The following is a 24,802-nucleotide window of genomic DNA, read 5'->3' as shown; positions in this document are numbered from 1 at the left end:
TACTAATATTACAAATGTCTTGTAACAAGTCAAGGAACGATGAATACCTCAAGCTTCAGGTAAGTGACAATAACATTGACTTAGAACTTTTGGTAAAAAGGGAAGCATTCTCTCCTGAGATAGCAGTCAGGGAAGGAACAGGAATGATGAACTTAGCACTATACCATCACTTGATCATCATGCACCTCAGCTGACCAGATGAGAAAGAACAAGTGTTTATTGCCCTCTGCTCACCCAAAGCTATAGTAGGCAGTTTATTTAGGTAAGTGCTTGGCAARCCATAATGTTGTCAGAGCAGTTCTCACTGTACTGTCCCCCTTTAGCTTATTTCTTTAAAATAAGGAGAAAAAAAATWAAAAAAAGGAAAAAGGAAAAAAATCTCAGCAGGTTAACCCTCATCTTCTCTCAGCTCTGTGGGTAGAAATTTATATTGCTGCTGGCGAATTTGAGCCAGTTTTTTCCTTGCTTCCTCCAGCTCTCTCTCTTTCTTCAGCATTTCTTCTTGGGCTGCAATGATCTAGGAGAAGAAAGAAGCATGAACTATGGTAGCAAGGAAYAGTGTTTATAAAACATTCTTCCTTCCCCATGACACCAGTCCGAGCAAGGCACCAAACCCTCTCCAGGAAAGTACTGAGTATCAACAACTTCAGCAAGAATTGCTCTTTTTTTTTTTTTCTTCTTAATTCAGGCTAGTTCCATGACTGTGCTATGAAGAAGTATCATAACCCCACTTGAATCTTTTAAGGGAAAAACCATCCATGAGCAGTCTTGCCATACATCCAGTATGGATTTCACAGCACAGTGCTCCCCCTTTCAGTGTGGGTGAGCAGAGGTAGGATAAACACTATGCCTTCACATGGTAAATCCMAGCACTCATTCATGCAGGTACCCATAGCATTTTCCTACATCTAGAAACAGCAGCACTGCAGGCACACAGAAAGGACAAAAGTCAATATCTTTTAAATGGTGACCACAGTATGTGCTACTCTGCATTTATAACTGGCAATCCACCAATTGGTATCATTTAACAGCTTTAGGTTTTTGTTGTTCCTCCCCCCGTTCATATTTATTAAAACAGTAATGAAATGCTAGCAATTCTCCCATCTCCTGCTTTCTTATTCTTTAAATATACACAATTAGTATCCCACTAATATTTGGGTATACTTAAAAAACACATGGAAATATTTGAAAAAACTTCTTCAAAAATTATATGACATGTTAATATCTTATTATGTCAGTGATTATTGAACAGCGAGGCATAAAGTGATAAACTACTGATTTCTACCTAGCTTTACRCATTCACCACATTTTATCCATTTCACCACACAGACATTGTAGCACTGGGTTACACTTGCACAGTGTAGCTTTTGCCTGCTTGAGCTCTTCGTGCTTGTACCCACCTGAGCAATGCCACCCACAAACTTGGTTTTGACCACAACGTCGTCATCCTCTGCCTTCCCAAAYGCTGCTTTCTGGGCTGCCCTGACAAGGTTGTCTGACGCTCGCTTGACGGCATTTCCTGCAGCCTTGGGAAAAAAGGAGGAATTTAATGACAACAATGTATATTTGTAACTTCAGTTCTTCAGGGCATCAAAACTTTTCTGCCTTTGCTTGACACCATAGAAAAGATTTAGGGAGTTTTTTTCCTCCTCCTTTTTTTTTTTTTTTTTTTTCCCTTATCCAGTGAGAAGCACATTTATCTTTCAAAATCAATGCTGCAGAAAGGAATGCAAAACTTCTATTAAAGAAGCTAGAAATAGGACTTCTGCTCTCTCCAGTCTAAAATAAAACCGCGGACAAAATCCCAAATTATGTTCTGCACAATCCTGATATGCACTTTTACCAGTGGAAATTCACCACGTACGTAGCCATGATCTTCATTAAAATTGATGCAAATGATCTAAGTRAAAAGTCACTTAAAATTTGCTTTGCTCAGTCTGGACATAATCCCGAAAGAATRGAATTATTTCCATTTATTCTGTTAAATTTGGGCTTTAAAGTTAAACAGAGTCTTGAACAAATCAGAACTCATGGGAAATACAGCTCAAAGGACTTCTCAGAGCTTCTCCTTGTTTGCGGGAGGAAGAAGGGGAAAACAATAAGCCCAACCTCCTATACCTAATCTATTGATTAAAGCTATAAGAAAACATCTGTGCTGGTGGCACAGACTGCTGAAATGCCACAGGAGATTTGGCAGATGCACCAATAAGAAATATTTGGCAAACATCAGCTTCATTGTTTGTTCCGAGATGAACACAACGCCTTGTCAAGTGAGAAAGTTCACTTCAAAGTTGCTTCCCCAAATACAATGCTCGGGTTTGCACAATGTTGAAACAACATCGACTTTTTTTAGAGCTTCTGGGCTTGTCTCCTTCAGCCTTCCCAACTTTTCATATTCCATGTCTTTAGTGACATTTGTCTGAACTGAACATCCTGTTTTCTAATTCTTGTTATATGCTTAAAATTCCTCCAGCCCTATCTTGGCACTTGGATATGGAAGTGTGGGTTGTACTACAGGCACAGCTCCTGAAACCTTCCCCACAGGCCGCTGAGAAACCCCACCTACACAAAACCCTTATCAAGCACTAAATCCTAGGGATAACATTGACGTGACACTGTTTTCTATAAAAATAGATTTTTCATCCACCCATGTGTACATTTATGTTTTCCCCTTAAATATTAAAACTACTGTTACATTTTGAAAAAAGYGATTTCACTTCTGCTCAAACACTCAGTCTTACGTATTTCCATTGGCATTGATTCTACCTATCCATAACCAGCTATCTTATTGAGGGCCATCAGCAGCATCTGTGGGAAAATGGAAAGTTTCCCTCTCCAAGATGCATCACGKTATTGGTATGAAAAGGAGCTGAAGTGGTTGTTAACCGGAAGGCTGGACCTGCAGCACCGGCACTCACCAGAGGCCACAGGTATTTTGAAAACCAGCCCCCTTGAACAGGACTCCTGGGGACAACACTCGCCCCAGCAAGGCAGTGTTCATCAGTAACACTCAAACTAGCTCAAGGCAAAAGGGCCAGTTTCATCAAAAAAAATCTGTCAGAGTTGAGCTGAGATGGTGCATCAGCTTCTGCAGAGATGCTGCCAAAGTGCTTTTTGGTCTGAAAATCATTCTCCTATTTTAGAAGTGTTCTGTCTAGAGCGGCTYTCCTGACTCCCAGAAACAGAAGAGAAGCGACTGCAGCCCCGTCGGGCACTCGGTGCTGACCATGGGCATAACCCYGTGCACAACCGTGGGCAGTCAGAGGGACACGTGTGTGCAGCCAAGGCAAGGGTGCCCCATGCCTGCAGCCCCGCTGGGAGGCTGAGCCCCTGCACAGTAATCCTGCAGAAACCAATGGCACTCAGCTGCTATGGAGTAAAACATAAGAAACAAAAACTCTGAAGCAAAAAGACAACCTACATGTTCCTTCTGATAACACGCACCGCTCCAACTTGTCATTAACATCACACGTGGCAATATCTTGTCAGTTCGTGTGCTCCTGGGAATGATCACTGGTATGCATCTATCAGTGCTGCACTTAGAGCTAGGTGCACACCAGCCAACGTTTCTATCTTTCTGTATCTTTTAGTATTCATTAAAGATGAATAAAGCAAGCAAAATGAGGCAACCTTTAGTTGCTGATGAATAATAAATGCACAAGCACTTCATCCTTAGTAAAAGCTGTCCCGAACCTCACAAAGCCCACCCTGAATCACTACAACTTTTCAGGGATTAAGAACACCAGTACCTGCAGCCTCCTCATGGCTTCAGAGTCATGGTCAGCCTTCACTTTGCAAGCCACGAGCAGCTGTGCTGTCGAAGCTGCGACTTGCTTGGCCGATGAGATGAGCTTCTCCTCGCTAGCGTGGCCTTGCACCGAGGCATTAGCTGCTTCGCAGAGATTGCTGGTCGCTGCTGCCACCATTCTGGCCTAGGGGTTGGTTACAAAATGTGTTCACACATTAGTAAGTTCACACAGGATTCTCACTTGAGAGAAGGTACTGGTTTCTCTGCTATTTTAGAGGTCAACATGAAAGAAGATACTCACAGCAGAAATAAGTCCCTGAGACCACTGTCCGTCATCAGCTGCATTTGCAGGGATTGCTCCAACCTGAAAAAACAATTCGGAGCTGGCTTACAATGAAATAGAAAACACAATGGCTTTCTCTAGGCTCTAGATAAACAGAAGTCTGAGTAAAAAGATAGACACCTGAGCCTGCCCCACAGCACAGAGACTGACCTCCCAGAGCACAAAGTCCAACTGAAAAAGAAATGGTGATTTGCCCTCACAAGCACAGTCAGAGGCTCTCAGGCTTTAATACATATATTTGTGCTACCCCAAGGTTTTGGGCTGCCCTGCTAAATGAATGAGCATCCACAAAAACTCTTTCCTTCCCAATAACAGTTTTTTGTTGTTAAACTAAGTGTGCTTCCATTGCATACCTGCCTGCTCAAGTGGTGCCCAACTTGCACCACTGATTAAACCATCCCACTCTTGGGGCACATTTAGCGATCTGAGATTACTTCACCTCAAGTTTCAGCCTAAGCAGCAGCTGAGTCAGTAGTTCTTATTCCCTTGGCCTTAAAAATAACTTATTTCCATCTACCAACATGTCCAGATTTGCATCATCCCTGACGTGCTTCCAATTTCTGGCATTATGGCAAAATAAAAAACAGACAGCTCCACCTAGACAGCCACCTAGAGTCCTTGTGTCCACTTATGCATTTGAGGGAAGCAACTGATTTTTCCATACAGAAAACCTTTTGCTGCACAAACTCCTGGTTACTATATAAGAGTGAAAGAACCTGCTGGTTACTATAGAAGAGTGAAAGATACAGCAAAACGCCAAAATTCTGGAAAGCAGGTTGAACAAATTACAGAGGGACTGAAGTGATTTTTACAGCATGCAAGTGCTGTTAGCAAAAGACACAAGAATGTGTCTAAGACAGCAGTCACAAGAAGCTAAAACTGATACCAAGGGCTTATATCAGGATATACTGTGTAATTACACTGGTGGTGTTGAAAAAAGAAAAGAAAGCTACACAGCATAATAAAACATGGAGAAAACAGGTCTTATCAAAGTAGACAGCACAGTAATTCAGCTGAAGCAGCAGGGTTGGTCAAAATCACCATTTTCTCGACTGTTTCCATAGGCACACCCTTCAACAGCTAATTATTAATACTTTGTATTATGTGTATTATGAAGTTCTATAGCTACTGCTTATGGGTGGTGTTGTCAGTCAGTAAGGTTAATGTTGTTGTAAAACAACTGCTTTGTGTTTGTGCTCAAAATAAAGCACAAGCCCCAGGAATCCTAGCTGAGCCCGGCAGGCAGGTGAGCTCTTCTGTGACAGGATCCGAAATGAGGGACCCAATCCACACAACTATGGGCCCTGCAACAAACTGCTCTCATGGGCACCAGAGCTGGGTGATGTTCAGGTTTGTACTAACTGGGCGGAAAGGAGTGAGGAGGGAAGCACTGAGGTCTGTGGAATACAAAGACCTGAATCCTGACAAGACCAAAAGGAGAAAGACACAMGTTAGAAGCACAGTTTAGTTTGTTCTAAATATATTTAGGCGCCTGTCCACTTAAATTACCCAATTTGCATGCAGGCCTGTCCCCAGTGTATCACAGAACAAAACACTGACAATTAGTGATGCCCTCTGCTATTCTAGTTAGAGTGCGATTGTTTATTCTGATGCATTTCTTGAATCCCCAAGTGCCCTGTGGGAAAACTCATTATCAGCTTGAATGACAGCCCTTTCCAGAATATAAGGCTATTGTAAAAACAAAACAAAATAACCAAACAAACCAATATCCCTCCCTCCCACCACCCAAAAAAGCCCAAAAGCAATAAAATCATCTGAAAAGCCAAATATCTGACTGCACTTGCTAAGTTTAAGTGAAATGTACTTTTTTGGAACCAATAGAAACCTAGGCCATGTAACCAGTCAGGTAATGGCAAAATTTATGTTTCAGTCATTCCCAAGCTCCCTTCCTCCTGTTAGCAATTTTGTTATTTTCCCCTCCATTATTGTTACTTGTTCCATTCACCCACCTTTCCCTGGGCCACCAGTTCTCTCTGGGCTGCTGAAGCCGACTTCACCAGKGCACTGGTAGCAGCTGCAATGGATTTAGCTGCTTCCAGGATCTGCTCTTCAAAATCCAGAGTCTCATCTGCTTGCTATAACCAAAAAAGGACACAACATTATTCGTCAGAAAGGGATTTCATTCATCAGCGTGGTTTCATGTGCAAGCTCTGGGACGTTATGCAAGCTGAGGCAAGATTCTGAAACACCAGAGTAGATTCCAGAGGAGCTTTGGTATCATTTTCTGCAAAGTYGCTTCTTGTGGTCTAATCTGTGAGTCAGCCTAAGTGGACTTAATAAATATTAAGTAGTTCTTATAGCTGATCACATGTAAAATGGAACATCACTCAGAAGATGCCTCAAAATGATTTAACTTGCTGATACGTGACTTCCACTTTCAGAACTACAATCAGAAAAGTGCAAGTCTGAAAAGAAATCAGTGCTTTTATATCAAAACTGCATTTGCAGGGCTAAAATACTGTCTTCCAGGACTGTTAAAGCRAGTCATATAGCTTATAAGTATTTAAAAAATACATAAAGCATTAAAAAGTGACAGAGAGGTGTATTTTCTCATTCACCTGTGCTAAGAAATCTAATGTAGGTACCATACAAGTGCACGAAGTTAAGAGCCTTTGGAAAGAGCCATCATTCCAGAGAGAGCAGTACTGGGAAGCAGTCCAGGGCAGTCCTCTTGGAGATAAGGARTTCCAAAGGTCTGTCTGGACCAAGTATGCGTTTCCCCAAGCACGTGCCAACAGAGAGCTCAGCTGCTCCTAACCAGCTTTCTTGCTAGTTAAAAGGCAAATGGATTGCTCCATTAAAAATACAATTCTTCCCTGGCTTTCTAATCATTTAGAGTGAATGAAAYAGTTAATGGAATACGTACACCGAAAGGGTTAGGATTCTTTTTCATACAAACCAAATCAAGTTATTTTGACTGTGATCAAATCATAAGCCTCACAGAATCCAATGCAGTGTGACCAGTGGGTACTATAGCGCAACAAAACACCTTATAACAAGTCGGGGTTTTGAAATAACAGGCTTCTTTCAACTTCCACAAGTACAGCATTCTTGTATAAAATAATTATAGGAACAGGAGCCACGTGAGCTTTGGGCTAAAACACAAAATTTATAGAACTCTTTATAAAACTTTTATTTATAGAACTCTTACGTCAATCATGACATCACAAAACAACCAAATAGACCAAACTGATGAGTGGGAATTCACTTTCCTTCAGATTTCTTTTCATTATTAAAATAAACACTAGTGATTTTGGTTCAAGTAGACTAATGACTTAAACTGGCTATCACTGAGCAATATTTTTGATGATATTTTACCTTAACAGACCATTACTGCCATCTTCCTTTTGTCCAAGGCTTCTGATTTCAAGAATTTATATAATTTTTATTGAAATTATTATGCATTATAAATGTCTACTATGATAAAATATTATGCATATTCTTCAAGAGCCAGTGCTGCCAGAAATTCAGACCTAAGGGGAGTAAGCAATTCAGTACCTAGTTATTTTTTTAAGGAGCTATTTGTTTATGAAGTTGCACAAAATGCCCATGGCCACACTCTAATCCATTAGGCAGCTGCATTTTGTACCTCGGTGTTTTTCAGCTGAGAAAAATGGCCATTTAAACTCTCACATAAATATTGCAGGCAAACGCTAAGCAAATAGAGCAACTTTGGAAAGGAGCACTAGGGAATCAAATCTGCGTTACTGAGAACGCTCTTGTTCAGTGGCTAAATTACTGCCGTSCTGGAGCAGCAACTGAAGCTTGGCTGGAGAACGGATAAACCTTAGTATCTCACTAGATAACAGCTTTCCTTGGCTAGGCTGAATTTTTCTTTCYGTTTATGTTGCACTATGGGAGGCAGGAGATAAATTGGTTTCCAAAACTTCCAAATCCTGTATTTACTGTTGTCTTATGACTTACTTCATTCATGGGAGGAAGGGGAAAAAAAGAAAGACAAGCCTCCCAAAACTAAAGGTTTTTATTGACAGGAGATCCCCTCTGTGAAGAATTTAAACAAGCCACATTTGAACTATGAAAGTTGGGCCAAGTTCTCTGGCAAATTCTTCCTCATCCTTCCTTGTAATGGAGAATGCTGAAGAATTAACTATGTCCTAGGGCCAGGGGCCACGCAGAAATGGTGCTTGGGCAGCGCTGTGGAGATTTCTACCCACCTGCCCCACCTCTGAGCCCCCCTTGGCAATAAGGACACACCACAGGCGAGACCTGAGCAGAGCAAAAGGCCCAACAAGAGAAGTGATCGTCCCCTCATTGCCATCGCTGACAACCACTTGTAAATTGTCTCAGGTTCATGCTCATCAGCAGGGCTCTCAGCACATCACTGGTGACAGCCTGCCCCAACATCAAATCAGGAACAACGATGCAGTATGTGACAAATTCACCTTGCAAGGTTTTAATTCCAAGAGGGCAACTTAAGTCCATTTGAAACAAACGGATCAGTGAGACAAGCGAGTAACTCCCTTCCCAAGGAGTCACATTGAAGCTTGTCCTTCTCCACAAGCTTCAACTAATAAGCTGTTATTGACTGTGCGGGTATACATGGATTGGAAAAAGGCTCACCAGAATGGACAATCGAAAATTATTAGACTACAACATCTGAAATAAAATATCCTCAACATGTTGATTGCATCATTTAATAACATAGTTTCAGATGTTTTTCCATTTTTCTACATGTAAGCCACTTTCCTACAGGACCTTTGTGATCAGGGGTTGCACAGATAAAGCCAAGATCAGCTGGAACCAACAACCCCCAAAAGCCCTGCTCAACGTTAGAGGTTATTACCATGGACAAACCATTTTTTTTTTCTTTTGAAGAACTTGTCAGATTCTATTTCACAAAGGAAAACCCAACAAGATAAGTTACTGCACTGAGCCATGGAAAACACAATAACCACTTCAATGAGAGTCAGTTTTTGGCATGGCTGCGTCTCTGTCATAAAAGGCCCTACGTAACTTACAGATGTTGCCAAGAGCAACTCTACTTAAAGGAGCACTTCCATGTATATATTTAAAATCAGATTAGAACAAGAGTCTGCAGGAAGTCTTCTAAACCTGCTTGTGAGCGAGTGCACTCCTTCAGATGGCCTTACACTATGTTATAAACCCCCGGAGACAGGGCAGGACACTGTAGGAATATGTTTGATATATAGTTGGATTAAATAACAACCTAATATATCAAACATATCACACAGAGTCCTGCAGAAAAGGCATCCAGGTTTGATTCATCTTGGGAAAAAAAGGACAAGCTGCTGAAAGCTAACAGCAGGCTACTGTTATTGACTACTCAGGATCCTTGTTTTTGAAGGCATAAGCCCACATGGAAGCATGAAGAAGGTACCAACAGAACAGGGTAAAACACAGCAAAGCTCTCGGGTGTTGTACCTCACCTACAGCACCATGTTTCTTCAAGGACTTTTTTTCCCCCAGTGTTAATCAACTTGTAGCTTAATGTAAGACAATATATATTTTTTTTCTTCTTCAAAAAGTTATTAAGYTTTGGGGGTTATTTTATAGCCAATAGCTTGTTTAAAAGTCAGAGAAAAAAAGGCAACATGTGGCCCTATTGCAGGACATTCAACCCACTAAAAATGGAAAAGAAATAAAGATTCCATGCTCAAAATATACATAGCTGTTTAAAGGAAGTGAGGCAGACAGAACTTGCTTAATGAACAATCAAGCTCTCACAGCTCCCACCTTGGACACTGAGCAGTTGTTGTTACGTGTAGGATTAACAGTATCCACTTGGGAGAGACCTCCAAGCTCTTGCAAGACACCAAGCTCACAAGACAGACCATAACCATGGCTGGGGCTTGTCATTTAGAAGCCAAGTCATTTAGGAAAGAACCTAAGGTGTCAACAGTGGGAAAAGATCTGTCTGCTCTGCAGCCAGACTGCCGTGAATTAATGCTAACAAAATGTGCACCATGCAATAAGGCACGGGCACCCATTTCCAAATTTTCCTGGAGATGACTGTTCCCTGTGGCAAGAAGGATGCTCCAGCAGCTGGAAGTGTGCAAGTYTCACCCTACAACTCTCAATCTAACAAGAAGCCTCCCCCTCCAACTGTTTTCTTACATTACTAGGCTTATTATAATTCTTAATTATAGACTTATTGACCCAATGATTGAAAATTTGAAGTCTAAATCAAATCAGCCCTATTCCTCTTTCCCCAAAACAGAAGCTCGCCCAAAAATAATGAAATCATCAACTAAAAGGGGAAGATGATGGGTTTCCTGTAGGCAGACTATTCTGAAATTAACTACTAAGGACTTGCCTAGATCTTGACTTAATAGTGATTATTGTCACCATTAACAGCAGGCTGGTCTGGTTGGGTTGGCAATTTATTCCAGTGTAGAAGACAGTTACAATTCCTGCATTTCATAGACAACATAAGAAAATCAGCTGCATCAATGCCGCTGYCAGCTTAGACATGCACAGCAGCACATCACAAATGCTGGGAAAGACCTGAGAGCAAAGGAGCCTGCTCAAAGCTGGGAATGCTGCTCTGGGAGGAAAGAAGAACACTGGGGAGCGCTGGTTCTGCCCATGCTGTAATATCAGTAAAAAAGAAAGTGGTAATTGAAACTGCTCTGGGCCACCTACTTAGTACCTTTCATGCATATCACAGTCTGCATCGTGGCAGGGATTTAACATCCAAAGGAGGATGCAAGCATTGTTTAATCCCCACATTAAACAAATGGGTATGAATTTGCCTTTCAGAAAGTGACAAATAAATGGACCAATAGATCACAGGCAGACAGGATACTCAAATTAACATGGTAAATGAGGGGCAGGTGTGGGATCTGTGTTCAGTGGAAAATTACAATGACCTGGAGAGGCTTCGATGCTACAAGGGAAATTGTTTCATGGTTACCTGGCAACTCGCATATGCTATTGTGCAGGGATTGTATAGAAAAGGTGATRGAGGACCCTTCTTCTCTTTACACTAAGCCTGTATCCTCTGCTCTGCAGAACCTCATTAAAAGAACCATTTTTCTTTATGAAAAATGGATGTACTTGTTAAAAAAATGGGGAACAAAGCATTTCTTTTTCATGAGCTAATTAATTCCCATCACCAAAAAGGGGAAAAAAGTGTCCTCAGAAAGAGAGAAGCTACTAAGAGTTCTTCCATCTCATGTTCCCAAATGACAGAATATCACCTGGGCATTGAAGGCAACAATCCTACATGGAATGCTTTTGAGGCCCTGCTTTTTTAAAACACATTTCATTTAACTTGGAAATTAACTTTGCATCGACAAAGCAGCTTAAGAACGTGCACAGATACACAAACCTTTGGTTACAAAGCTACAACATGAGTTTCAGCTTGAAGAAACAGAATTGCAGGTGACATACAAGTTTCTTCTAAAAACCTGCCTGTTACCCCACACTGAGCAACAAGGAGCAATTGTGAGATCCCATCCTGTGGGCCACACATATCATAACAGCAGCGTCACGTTCCCTCAACACCACTYCTGAAAATAGCTGGCCTCATTTTATAAAACATTCAGAGGCACATTTGAGCAATGTGCAATACCACTGAATGCATAGCAAATATGAATTTGGAATATATTTTCCTTCAAGAAAATTAAGGATGGGCAGCCAAACCACGTAACTGATATGATACCAAGGCAAATACTCTTCTAAAAAGAAATTAAACACTGTATGTTTATCTTAGAAGATCTTAAAGGTCTTTTGCACGCTGCTCAATCCCTTCCATATTGTTGCTGCTTTCTCCCACTATGTTCCACACGTTTGTATGAGAACAAAGAGCCTTCAAMGGGATTTAAAGCAAGGATCAAAGGATTTAAAGGAAGCGAGAATGACTTTTCACATCAGGAGATGTGTTCAGAAATAGAAAAATAAACAACCAACAGTAACGATACTGTAACTCTTAAAGGCAGCTCTGACATTGGGTTTTTCTTTCTTGACTTGTGGACAGTTCTTGGGCTCCCTCACTGCCTGGAAAGCCTCTTTCTAACCTCTTCCTTTGGGGTGACGTCCTGCCAGGGCGGCTTTAGCGGCACTAGGAGCACTAGAGCTGGATTCGTACCAGCACTGCGGGCAGCAGAAAGCAGCAGGGCGCCACAAGGGCTGCCAGCATCTCGTGCTTTAAAGAGTCAGTGGAGATGGACACTCACCTTGGGCTTGGCTCGGGGCTTCAGCTGCTCCAGCTTCTTTGCTGCAGCCTCGATGGACGCTGCAGCCCCAAGCAGCTCCGTCTCCGCAATGACCGTTGGGTCTTCGGGGTCCACCCACTCTGTCCCTGCATTAACAGAGAGGAAGACAGGAATTTCAGTGACACTGGGAGCTGCCATTCCAGCAGGGAWGTCTGCAATCGCCCCACGTGTCAAATAGAGTGTGCACAACACAGAACGCCCRTTTCTGTGAATATTGTAGCTTCTGCCACTGTGAGCAAAAGTTAAAGTCATAACAGAAAAAATATTTAGCAAAAATATTCTGTTATGAAAGTAATGCTTAATGGACTTGTGGAAGCCAAGTGGCTTCAAAGGTGTGCTGTCCATGCTGGGAGCAGAACTAGTCATTACTCTGCTCTGGGTGCCAGGAGGGTTTCTACAAGCTCTTCCTCAAACAAGCGGTAAGGAAGTTTATCATAAGGGCCAAGGGGCCACAAGACTCAGCAAGCATTCCTGTTCCAGACTGAGAGAAGCAATGAAAAAGTCCAAATTAAAATCACATGGGAGAAAACTTAAGTTCACAACAACGAAGGGCAAGATGGAGACAGAAAAGGAGAAACTGTGTGTACTAGACGAAGTAAACRTCAGCTAAAATATTAATTAGAATGAAGGAACCGTGATCAGGAAGGCAAACACTGCATTTTACATCAAGARTAGCATAAACCATTTCTGAAACACTGAACTCTAAGGGAAATAATCCTGAAGGCTCCCAGATGAACACTGCAGAAGCTAAATAAGAGTTTCTGCTACAGGCGACCCGATGCCATGGAGCTGCGAACCCAGCGAGGTGGCTCCTGCTGCTGGTCTCGCTGTATTTCCCATTTCAAATACTGAAATGTTACCTACGACAATGTCTCAGCTCAAAGAGYGTGCGGGATGGAGGAATTCTGTCTTAACCCTTAATCTTGGAAGGTTATCAGCAAAACAAAATATTTCTGATAGCAGCAGAGCATATAAAAACTGAAACCCAAACTTGTAAGACACATCAGTTGGGAGAAAGAATTTCACGTACCTGTAAATAATAATTAAAACAGGCAGAAAACATGTTACTTTGCATGAAAAATGTAATTTGATATTAATAAACATGAATAAAAAAATACAAGAAATGAGTAAATGTTGCAACCAAAAATAAGGATAATAAGATTTTAGAGAAGCATTCAGGGAACAAGACGATTCTGATATGTGCTTGGCTTGTTGGTAAATGATAATGGAAAATTAAAAACAAGAACTGCAGAAAAAGTCGGTGTTCAATAAATATACCTGACAGAAACGGTACCTAGACTCTTAGAGCATCACAGAATTTTCGTTTTGTTTCAACAACAAAAGGAAAAGCCACCTCTGGTGTAAGAAGCTCAKCACACACTGGGCCGGCTGTGCGCCCCACTCACCTTTCATTGCCTCTGCTGACTGTATGAGCTCTGTAACAGCCCCAGCAACTCGCTTGGAGAAAGCGGCCAGCTGATGCTTTAGCTCAGGGGTTGGTTTTTGGAGGATCTAAAGAAAAGGAAACAAGCAATAAGAAATACTTGGCAAGGATACTAGAGAACRCTGGAAAGGTCCCAAGACACATGAGTTACATGAAGATCTAATGTTCTRTGCAGCAATCACTGAGAAAAAGAATGAGTCCTGTAAAAAACGTCTCTATGAATATGTAGGAGCTGAGGGTTACACTGCAAACYGTTAAATGCAGGCTAAGCATGAGGCATCGACTCCTGCAAGGGTAGATCAAGAGGTCAAGTCTCCAAAGACACAAAGCAGCTGTGTCTGCACTTCCTTAATGGTCTTCAAAGAGCCTGAGTGCAGCTCTGAAAATGCAGGGCCCAGTAGTGCATGTGTCCCCCTTTGCAGTAGATGCCCGGCGAGTCCAGCTGTGCTGCCCCCTTGGCTCCTGGCAAGGTTTGGTCAACTTTGAACTGTAGCAGGGCAGGAAGATTCAAATACAGTCAAACTGAACTACAGGCTAGAAGAATCCTAGGACAGTTAAAAAAAGAAAACTCATCTGGTGACAAATATTTGACTCAACCCAAAATGGACCACAAGGGAAACACAGCCTGTTGAGGTGCAGCAGTCATACAAAAAATAGGGATGAATTTGCACTTCTTAGGGCTCGGGGAATAACTTCTGCTTCCTGAAATTCAACACTGCTCAAAAGCAATGAACTAAATACTGCTCAAAATGCTGCAGCTCAGAGCCACAGGCACTGCATGGCTGCATGCAGAGCAACTACTGACAACCCACCTGCAATCTGAGTTTCTTGCTCATTCAGGGAGAAGGAAAAGAGAATATTAAAAGTCTTTTCAGGTTAAACTATCTGCCAATGTTCAAACTGATATATGTGTTCTTATAAAACCCARGCAAGGGTGTAAGGTGATTTTACTGGGACTAACCTTTAAACAACTTCTTTAACTTMTGTTAATCTGTTTTCAAGTTAACATTGGGCAGGGGCAGAGAACACCCTGCTGGTGCACACGCTACATGCGGTGGTCACTGGCGTTTTGGTGTTCCTGTGGAATTGGGACAYGTCACAACACAGATTTTAGGTGAAACTTGACAAAGTAGCTCCAACCTCCGAGAAGTCGAGAGCTTCCAGAAACTCTGGATGCAGCTTGACAGCTCCAAATCTCCTGCTACCCCTCTAGTGGGGTGTCCCCCTTCCCAGMAACAGCAAAAACCTGTAAAAACCTGTGCAGTTAAAACCAGCAGCACAGGGGATCCATGGAAGGTGTAGGCCCTTCCTCCCTAGTGCCTGTTACAAAAGATGTCCAGCTGGTATTTAATCCTCACRTGAACCTTGCCAGGTCACAGCATTTAATAACACAAGAGCTGCCACAGTAAATAGAGGTGCTTCACCTTCCCAACAGCCCTGGCGCTGCTTTACACCTATACATATTGCTTATATGTAACTGTAGTTATAGTTTATTGTGCTAAATTAACATCTTTGGCAAKGTATTAACAAGGCAATACACTAGCTTAACAAGTCTTCCATATTGCATTTCTGTGCCAAAATCCCACTGTCTTCAAAGAACGCCTGCTCAAGAGTGTCCTTTGGCATCTCAGCATTGAGACACCCAGACAAACCACATCTAGCCTGACAGCCAAGGGCAGGTCAGGGAGAACTTGCACTTCTGCCCAAAGATACCACCTTGGCTAATTACTAGAGATTTCTTATTTGAGACTATCTATATTGCAAAGGGTTAAATGCGATAGTCTAGCACACCCATATCTACAACCAGCCTAACAGTGATCAGGAAGCATAAGGATTGTCTGCAGCCAAAATTATCTCGCTGTCACTTTCTTCCATGCAAAGAAATCAAGTTGGAGTTCAGATGATAACCCACCGAGACTGTGTACAGCAAGAGAACAGCTCACTGAAACACAGAACAAGCAAACAAACCAGCTGGCTCCCATCCAGCCTGTTTCCCTGCCACAACTAGAATTCAAGGGAAAAGAAGGCACATCCCTGAGCAGAAGTCTGTAATTTACTCCGTTCCACACTTCTCTGAAAGCCATCTTTTTCCATGTGCTTTCCAAATCCTGTTTACATTTATGGAGCAGAACATAGATGTATTGCATGTTTATGTGACTAGCTCTAGGCAAGCTTTTGCAAACAGTCAAGACGCTGTTGTCATTCCATCCATCTTTCTTTCCACGCAAGCATTATGCTCTTCAGTTGTGCCTGTGACCGGGGTCAGAGACACTTTTAGGGGCCAGCAAACATTTAGGGGAGGGGAATTTTCTCAGCAATTTAAGGCCTTATAAGTAAAGAAGCTTTAGATAAGAAAAGTCTCTTTCTCCAAGGAAGTGGAGCAGAACGTGGATGCAAACAGAGGGAAATAAAAAGAACAAAAACTGAGGTCTTTGATCTCTTTGGTATATAGCCCAGAACAAGTACCATGACCTAGGAAGGGAGACCCAATGCAAAAAGTGCAAAAAGTTCCCCAAATATCTCTAAACTAAAAATACATTAGATATCTGATGGTAAATAATTTACTATTGCACAGCACCAAGAATGTCATTTAACAGCTCACTCCTTCTCGCACTCTCTTCCTCGCTAGTGGCGAACACAAGTGTGACTGTGACTTTACTACTATTTTACGTGCATCTCAGCAAATGAATTCAATTCATTAGGCAYGCTGTATTCTGAGCAGTAAATGTACAGTAAATGTAAATGGCTTGGGGATATGCTGATCTGCAGCCAGTGGGTGCAGATTTCCATTTAGGAGGCTTAAATATGTCAATTTAAAGTCACATAAAAGAAASCTTTGAGAGTCCATGGAACAGCTGATCTAAGTCATCACCAGAATTTTGACTATTTTTATTTCAAATTTTGGATTCTCTACTCTCCTCCCAAAGAAAACAAAAACTAAACACGTTGACAGTCGGAGAGTTTTTTGCAGGATGGTGCAGGCTCCATAGTCAGGCTGCCCAGCACTCGGTCCCTGCCTTTTGTTTTCCTGGGTCAGGACTGCAMAAGTCCCATGAAAAACAGGGCTTTCATTAAAGACCTCAGTCACACACAGGTGTGTCCCTAACATAGCTAAATCCAAGCACAGTCTTAAAGGAAGGTTGAAGCATCTAATTAATTCATCAGRGACCATTTCTAGTTCAACTCCTGCAACTCCTCTAAGTTCAACTTGCTGCCCAGACCCGCTCCAGAATTCAATCCMATAAAAGTATTTCTACTCTTGTTTCTCTCTCACGTTTTGAAGAGCTAAGTCTGCTTTAGTTTGTTTTTCCAAATAATGAAACAAACATCATCTTGAGACACCCTGTTAAAACCACATCCCTAGCAGTCACTACAGAGGCCGTTTGGGGGGTTTTGCCCCTCAAAAGGGATGCGACAGAGGCACCGGGGCTGCTCTTACCAGCAGGACGTGCTCCAGGAGCTCCAGGTAGCCCAGGGTACACTCTGTGCCGTAGCGCAGCGCCCGCTCACGAACATCCTCGCTCACGTCCGGGTGATACGACGCTTGCTGGGGAGGCAGAACAAGGTTAACACCCCAAAACGGCTCCCGAYAGAGGAGGTCAACACAGACAGGAGAGCAGGAAGAGGAGACTCGAGTTCTCATCGCATGCGGTGACATCTGCACCAGCCACCTCTGTCGCCAAGGCACAAGCAGAGCACCGCAAAGTGGCAGAGCTCCGGCRCGTGGAGGGGCATGTGAGACACACACCTTTTCCAAGCAGTCCCCCCTCCATGGGATGCAGCAGCTTGCTCTTTCTTGAGCCCCTCGCCAGTCAAAAACGGATACAGAAATACCAGAAAATATCGCATGTGGAAAAGGTCTCGGGGCTGGAATGCGCTCTGGGAGTGCGTATGCTCTGTGCAACTGTGCGAGGTCTGTGCTAGTGTGACCCTTCGCTCCTACTAGCATCAAAAATCAAACCTTGAGTATAATTGGGCCATCCGTAAGTGGGCATTTGCATCTTTCAGGTTAGAAATGTGCTAAAATGATTTTAGGTTGTAGCTTCTATAGCCTGTGCAGTGTGTCCGGAGGGAAAGGGACCAGGAATGGCCCTTGGCTTTGAAGGCCAAAGCATCGGGCTGGATGCAGGAGCGCGGCTGGTGCCTGGTTCAGCCATCCCTGTTCCCTTCTCCACTCCGCAACACAAACATCTTTCACTTCCTTGTACAAAGCCTTGCAAACACAGGAAGAGTGCTACAGGAATAGTATTGTTACACATAAAGTGGAAAAAAGGCAAAACAAACAAAACTTACCTGCTTTTGGGTGTGTTATCTGTTAAGACATTATAAAAAGCTAATTACAGGCTTTAGCTTGATATAAGGTTTAACATAGCAATCAATTCTTAGCACTGAGAGCGCTACGTTTTTAAAACRAGTGGAGAGCACCAGAGTTAGTTCTTTAACCTCAAGACTGCTGGGAATCATAATGCCTGACATATTGAACTTGGTCAGTTCAACCATTTTATTCATAATAAATGAAAAATCATAGCTTGTTCAAGCTCTGTATTTCCAAAATAAGCTTCCAGCTCACTGGAGACTACATTTTATTGATCGTAACTGCTGGTTGCTGATAAATAGAATTTCCTTTAGCATTTCCTCTCCCACCACTCTCCTCCTCCCGCAGCCTCCTATTTTCAGCTAGGACTGAGGCTCTTGCTGCTCATTTACCGGAGGGCTCCCTYGGATGCTCCACGTCCCGGGTACATGAGCCGGGTTTTGGGCTCCCTCTGCTGGGAAGGTCTCGAGGAGCAGAGCGTAAAAAGGCCGGGGCTCGTTGGTTTTTCATCATCCGGGAGCAAAATCCGGAGGAAAAGGGAAGGCAGGAAACAGGGTTCAATTCTCACTGCCTTCACCTCAAACAAGTTTCAAAGGGCCAAGTACCCCATAACAGTTTATTTAATTTTCTGCATTCAAATAGAGCAGAAGGCACCCCAGTGGTCCGTACAAATTTATTGCATGCACTCTAATAGGAACTCTTCTGCACTGAAATATTAGTGTTACATGTGCTACTATAGCAATTGTCTGTAAGGGAGAAACACAAACTTCTTTCCTGCTTTGCACACGCAGCCAGGGCTGCTATCAGAACACATGGGCTGCTTTTTTAAGGTTCAGTGAATCCCAACACAAAACTATTCACTCCACCGCAGACTAAAGAGGTCATAAATTCATTTTTAAAAGAAGTTTTGCAACCTAGAAACAAAACAACATAAATCTCCTTATTAGGTAGGATTGTAAGAGCAGCTTTTCCCTTTCCCAGACTTGTGCAGTGTTCTGGAGCACCTCGAACTGACCCGTGTGCCCAAAGACCAAGACCCCTAGTGCCTGCATATTCATTATTGTATACAAATGGTTAATAAACACAAAATTGTTATCTAAAGGTCTGCTCTAACCTCCAGTAAATGTAATTACAGTGTTTCCATTGACTTTAATGAGAGCTGGCTTGGTTCATTATATCCCACAGTAATCAGTCTATATTTTTTTCAACATGGCATCTAGTTAAGAATGCTGATATAGTAATGACCTCTGTGTAATCATATACAGCAGGGAGAGCACAAGCACACAGATGACCATTAAGAAGTCAAATCCTTTACGTGACTGTCCTTAGGCAGGTTGCACTGAAGTCAGCCTTAAATTTAAATTACCAACAGCAGGGAAGTCTACCATAGTTCTCTTTCACACACACATTTGGTTGTATTTTAGCCTAAAGAACATCAGTTMCTTTATTTCTTCCCTTGCTTATTTTATGCTCTAGTTTCATTGTACTGTGAAGGCAGAACTGTCAAATATCACCCAAAAAGGTGCACCGGATTGCATGGCTTTTACAGCACAGTGAGGTGGAGGCTGCTGATTCTTAACCCTGGGATTCAAGAGGCTCAACCTATCATGGAAATGCCATGTTCAGTAATTAGGTTTTGGAAATGAATGTCAGGAAAACTAATTCCCAGGACAACGTTTTCAGAAACAGGATTTTTCTGAATATTATCTTATAAAAACTATTTAAAGTTTTYATTAAATGGAATAGTTATTTTGTGCTACATCTTGGTGGTGCACACAATTAGCGTTCCTCTAGACTCTTATTTCTGCTTGTTCAATAACCACTCTTGACTTTAGGGAAACTAAAGAGATCAAAACATATCTGTCAGAGGAAGGAGCCCCTTACTACTCTGAACCACAGCACAACTGGTGAGCCCTTATTCTTGCATTTTCCTTACTCATTTAGATTACTGACGTCCAATTCATAAAAGAATGAATAGCCCAAGGACTCCTTTTTAATATATTGCTACAGATAAGTAAAATGAAGCCCAGTGCTTCCTTCTGCAGGCTGCAGTGAAACAACTCGCTCACTGAYCATGAGGGCTTTTCCAGCACCCACCTGGCACAAAGTTTTATCTTGTTGTCCACTAGCAACCCATAAAATATCAATTCCTTATGCAAAACACCAGCAATGGAAACATAAAATGATGAATCCTTTAATATTAAAGGTCTAACCTTAAGTATCAGGCTGCCTATTGTGTGTGCACAAGCTTATATATAACATTTCCAGAAAGAGATGCTTTTGTTCCTGGGGAGTTGCTGCCTGTCTGCAGAGATCCAAGCAGACGTGCACCTCCCCTGGCCTCTTCCCAGCGACAAAGGCTGCTCACAGCGATTCCACRTCCAAAGGGATGTCTTTTGTCATCCCGCTGCACAACTACAAAGTGTTCCAGCCTCTCTTGGAAGCTTCGTTTAACTGAACATTGTTAAAATATTCCTCAGGTAATTAGAATGGTGGTTTAATTTTCCCATGCAAATTAGAGCTATTTTACTCTGTTGAGCTTCTGAGTTTAGGGAACAGAGAGGGTAGAATCAAAACCTGAGGCAGATGAAGAGGTTAAGGACTGCCAGATGCTAAAAACTCACCAAGAAAATGAAGCTAAAATACAAAAAAAAGTCAATTATTTTGTATAAAACCAATTTTAAATTATATTAGAACTTGCATTTTTGTATGATCACATTTGATGATTGTGTTAAAAAAAAATAAAATCAACACCTTCCATCTCATTAGGAAAAGCTCATCTGGGATTGACTCAGGCAGGGATTTGAGCAAATTCACAAAATCACTCACCTCACACTGCACTATTATTTTCCTGTCATTTTCTACACGTTCAAYGGTAAAAATAAATATCATTTATGAACAAAGGCACCATCACTTCTTCAGACTGAAAGAATTGAGTTAGTCTGTATGGGATTTATAAACCTGGCATTTCTGTTTGCAACTAAAACCTTTATACCATCCGAACAAAGCCAAATGAATATTAAGCCCACATATATTATACCACATACACACACCCTCGCACGCAGAGTCTGCATATCTGTTTTAGAAAGTTGCCCAGCTCTGCAATTTTATAAAAGAGAATATCGGTATTGTTAATACAACGGAAAACCACATTTTTCAAGAGCTCAGGTGAAAAAAAGGCATGAGCTGGTGGCTTTGGCTGGAGTGGAAATGACTGCTAAACACAGATCTGACTCTTGCTGCTCACCCGCGGACTCCTAGAATACTAAAATCACATTTTTGGCYCTAGCATTATTCTCACATTCTACTGTCAGCACAGATCCTCTTCTAGTTCAGCAAAAGACTGAAGAAAATAACAGTCTTTGATGAGTTCAAACTTGCCATTTACACCCAAGTAAAATAGTATCAGCGCTTTTTTTGGCATAGCACAGAAAACCCTTCCCAGTGCAGATGTTCCCTTAAAATCACCCAACCCTTTAACTTTCTCAGCTGCAAAGTCAAACACCAACAACAGAGCAGGCCAGAAAGCAACAGGGAAGGGCTGTGGGGGCAGGAGTGGGGGCGCGTTACCTTGCAAGCTGCCAGCATGTCGGCCACCGCCGTGCGGCTCAGGTTGGCCGTGGCGATCACATCCTCCTGCCTGCACGAGTTGCCGGCCGCAACAGCTTTCGCCGTCGCCATGGTGATGCCTTTCGTCATGCGGATCGACTCCTCGGGTGACGCCGTCTTCTCCGGAACCTCGCTGGACTGGAACACCTGGAAGCGAAAGGAAGCGCGAGTGCCCCTGCAGTCCGGGAAAACAACCCAACCCGGGACACAGAGACAGCGCCTAGAGGCGGCCTGCAAACGGGAACCGGCGCGGTTAGGGAATTAGCAGGGTGTTGGGCAGCGTTTGATGTCGTTGCTGCCTGTCACGAGCCCCTTCCCGAGAAGCCTGCACACCTACAGACTGCCGAGAAACCAGGCGGCGAGGGAAACGCGCGGGGAGCCTTAACCCATTCCTTGGCTGTTTGAACTACCTGCACCACAGACGCTACAGACAGCTGSCACAGCGATGCAGCACGCAGAGAATAAATGTGAAGTGAATTATATTCTCTTTTTCATCCTGTCTGCTGCCTCGGTGGGTCTAGTCACACAAGGATGCTTCCCCAGCAAAGGCTGTGCCCTGCCAAGCCCCCTCTGCCAAAAGCAGCCTCGTGCTGGACATACCCAGAACATGGATAAAACACTGAAGTGGCTCTTGAAGTGGAAGTGCAGGAGGGTGCAGCATCGTCTTGTACTCCGTGGTCTCTCTTAGAAACCTAAGGATGTCCCGGTGCAGGGCGAAACATGTGCAGAGACACACACTGCAAATTACCTGACAACACGGAGCACTCAGCAATACCCACAGCCATTAACTGTGGTAACATACGGATAAYAAGAGCTGGTTAATCCTACTTTTAAGCTCCCATTTCCTTTTCCAAGCTTTATCGTGTATTTAATTGCCAGCCCCAACGTCTAGGCAAACACGAGCCTGGTCCTTCCCACGCTCCTGATCCCCATCACTCCGTTCCCACCACAGCCACAGTCATGGGGACAGGGAAAACAACGAGGGGCAGCATTTTGGAAGAGGCACCGCAAGGCTGGAGAACCAAATGGAATAAAGCGCAACCGCTCTGCCCCCTGGACTGTCCTTAGATTAGAATTATGGGAATTATTTAACTTGGATTTTAGTTAGCCAAGTCTTCATGCAGAAGCAGGACAAAACTGTGCAATAAAAAGGGTAAAGTGCCTTCCAGATCAGGTACTAAATCAGGAGGTTTTATTACGTGCAGACACTGCAGGAAATCCCGGTAATTATGCACAGATGTTTATTTGGGATATTTTTAATAAAAACTCATTCCTTCCTTACAACAGCATTGCTCACRCAAAGAAAAATAAATATTCTATGGAGAGTGCTTAACAAGGCAAAACTGTGTCAGCACAGAGGATRAAAATTCTTAATCCACAGACTATACAACAAAATATTTTCTAATGGAGACTGTCTATGCATCTTTTTTCTAAAATTTATTTTAAGCAAAGAAAAAAAACAAAAACCAAAACAGGCTTCCTCACGTACTCACAAGTATTAACTTATGCCACCAACAAGTATTCAAGGCAAACAATAACTGAAAGCAGCAGCTGGATGTTATGCTCCTATCTTAAAGGAGGAAAAACACCATAGTCAAGGCCTAACATTTAATTTGGGAAAAGATTCCATGCTGATTTTAATTCCTGTTCAGACAAAATATTAGATACGAGGTTTCTTATCACTGGTAATATGATTTCATAAGAAGAAACAAAGAAAAAGAAGATTAAAATGCAGGTGCAATAAAGCTTTGATGCTGAAGAAACACTTCCAAAGCCAGGACCAATAAAAAGTGAATAGCCTTTAACTCAGAAAATAACATCAGTAGCAAAAGCTGAATGTCTAAATAACAAAGAACCAGTTGCTTCCAGAATTTTAGGTGGCAGCAGCATCTCAAACCTCAAAGTGAGTCTTGGTGACATCTGAAATGAGATCAGCTTAACTGACATATAAGGGCACTTGGAGAGCTGATTTCCAACAGGTGGTAGGGACTAAATTGCATCCAACTCACCACAGGGCAGTAAAACAGAGTCCCAGAAGCCCCTGGCAGCCTGGCTTCATTTTAAGGGCGYATTTTGAAAAGCTGACACACAAGACTGCTCTGTTCTTTACCGTGAGCTCCTGCTTGATGTACTCTATGGTGGCCTCCAGAGCTCTCGTCCCTCGAGTAGCTTCATCTTCCACTGCTTTCACTGTCTTCAAAAGCGACGTCACATTTGTCACCATAACCTGAAAGAGACAGAGGGGCCAAGTGAAGAGACACACRATTCTTTCCTCCCACCTCAGAGACAGACAAGTCTAACATTAACACCTTAACGTAGCCCAAGAGGCTCCCAAGGCTGCGCTGGCTGCGGGACCAAGTGGGAGCTCTGGCTGCCCACAGGCTTCGAGAGCTCCCCAGAAGTTGCAGGAAAGCAGCCCAACCTATTGCAGATTGGTGACTTCTCAGACGAAGATTTGGCCAAGGTTTCACAAGCAGGAAAACTTCACCAGATCTTCCAGGGCAGATTTCCCATTCAGATTAATTCTCTTAGCAACTTTTCTTCCTGCTTCCTTACACCATAGCTAGGCAGAAAAGGGAATCCAGGTACATTATTTATGTTTGACTGCCTTATCTTTTCTATTCTCTACAAGCAGAAAAACAACTAAACGCCCTCAAACCCGATTCAAAGGCAGAAGCAGTGCTGCCGCTGCTAACAAATCCAGCAATCCGGATGCAGGAAAACCTCACTGGTTCTGTGATCCCTGCCCTTCCCACAKCCGGGTGCTGACAGGCAAACCAAACAGAACGGGCAGCCTCACGGCACCTCGCAATGGAAACACAGAGAGCCCTTCCACGCAGGAAGGGCAAATAAGCAACCAGCTTTCTGGATGAGATCTTTTCTTAGGTCGTTTTTAAGGAAAGCCTGTGCACTGTTCTCCTCTGCTCCAAAAGCAGGAGGCCCAGGTGTTTCAAGGAGGCAGCAGACACAACAACACACCTGCTTTCTACCAAGCAGAAAGATGAAGCCACCACRACACGCACATTATGGGAGAGTTGCTTAAGCCTCAACATATAGAAAGGTTTTCTAGATGCTAAATTTCAGGATGCTTGTGAGGCAATGCCATAATGCATCTCAGACACYG

The 24,802-nt window shown here is 42.9% G+C and overlaps 1 protein-coding gene across 1 annotated transcript in view; it reads right to left on the bottom strand.

The window, feature by feature from the left end:
• Positions 1-368: 368 nt before the first annotated feature.
• Positions 369-24,802, bottom strand: part of TLN2 (talin 2) — a 128,091-nt gene continuing 103,657 nt past the window's right edge. Inside the window, exons 54-63 of the mRNA XM_026052863.1 lie at positions 23,789-23,905; positions 21,640-21,825; positions 17,194-17,301; positions 13,717-13,822; positions 12,272-12,396; positions 6,062-6,187; positions 4,050-4,112; positions 3,750-3,932; positions 1,401-1,526; positions 369-517 (exon numbers count right to left, since the gene is read on the bottom strand). Of these exons, the coding sequence (XP_025908648.1) occupies positions 389-517; positions 1,401-1,526; positions 3,750-3,932; positions 4,050-4,112; positions 6,062-6,187; positions 12,272-12,396; positions 13,717-13,822; positions 17,194-17,301; positions 21,640-21,825; positions 23,789-23,905 (1,269 nt within the window). The 3' untranslated portion in view covers positions 369-388. The remainder of the gene's footprint in view (positions 518-1,400; positions 1,527-3,749; positions 3,933-4,049; positions 4,113-6,061; positions 6,188-12,271; positions 12,397-13,716; positions 13,823-17,193; positions 17,302-21,639; positions 21,826-23,788; positions 23,906-24,802) is intronic.

The sequence above is a fragment of the Nothoprocta perdicaria genome, unplaced genomic scaffold (assembly GCF_003342845.1).
Source record: "Nothoprocta perdicaria isolate Ctin4 unplaced genomic scaffold, notPer1 scaffold_113, whole genome shotgun sequence".
NCBI classification, from domain to species: domain Eukaryota; kingdom Metazoa; phylum Chordata; class Aves; order Tinamiformes; family Tinamidae; genus Nothoprocta; species Nothoprocta perdicaria.
The sequence above is the reverse complement of the archived record's forward strand: the minus strand, read 5'-3'. Positions and strand labels throughout refer to the sequence as shown.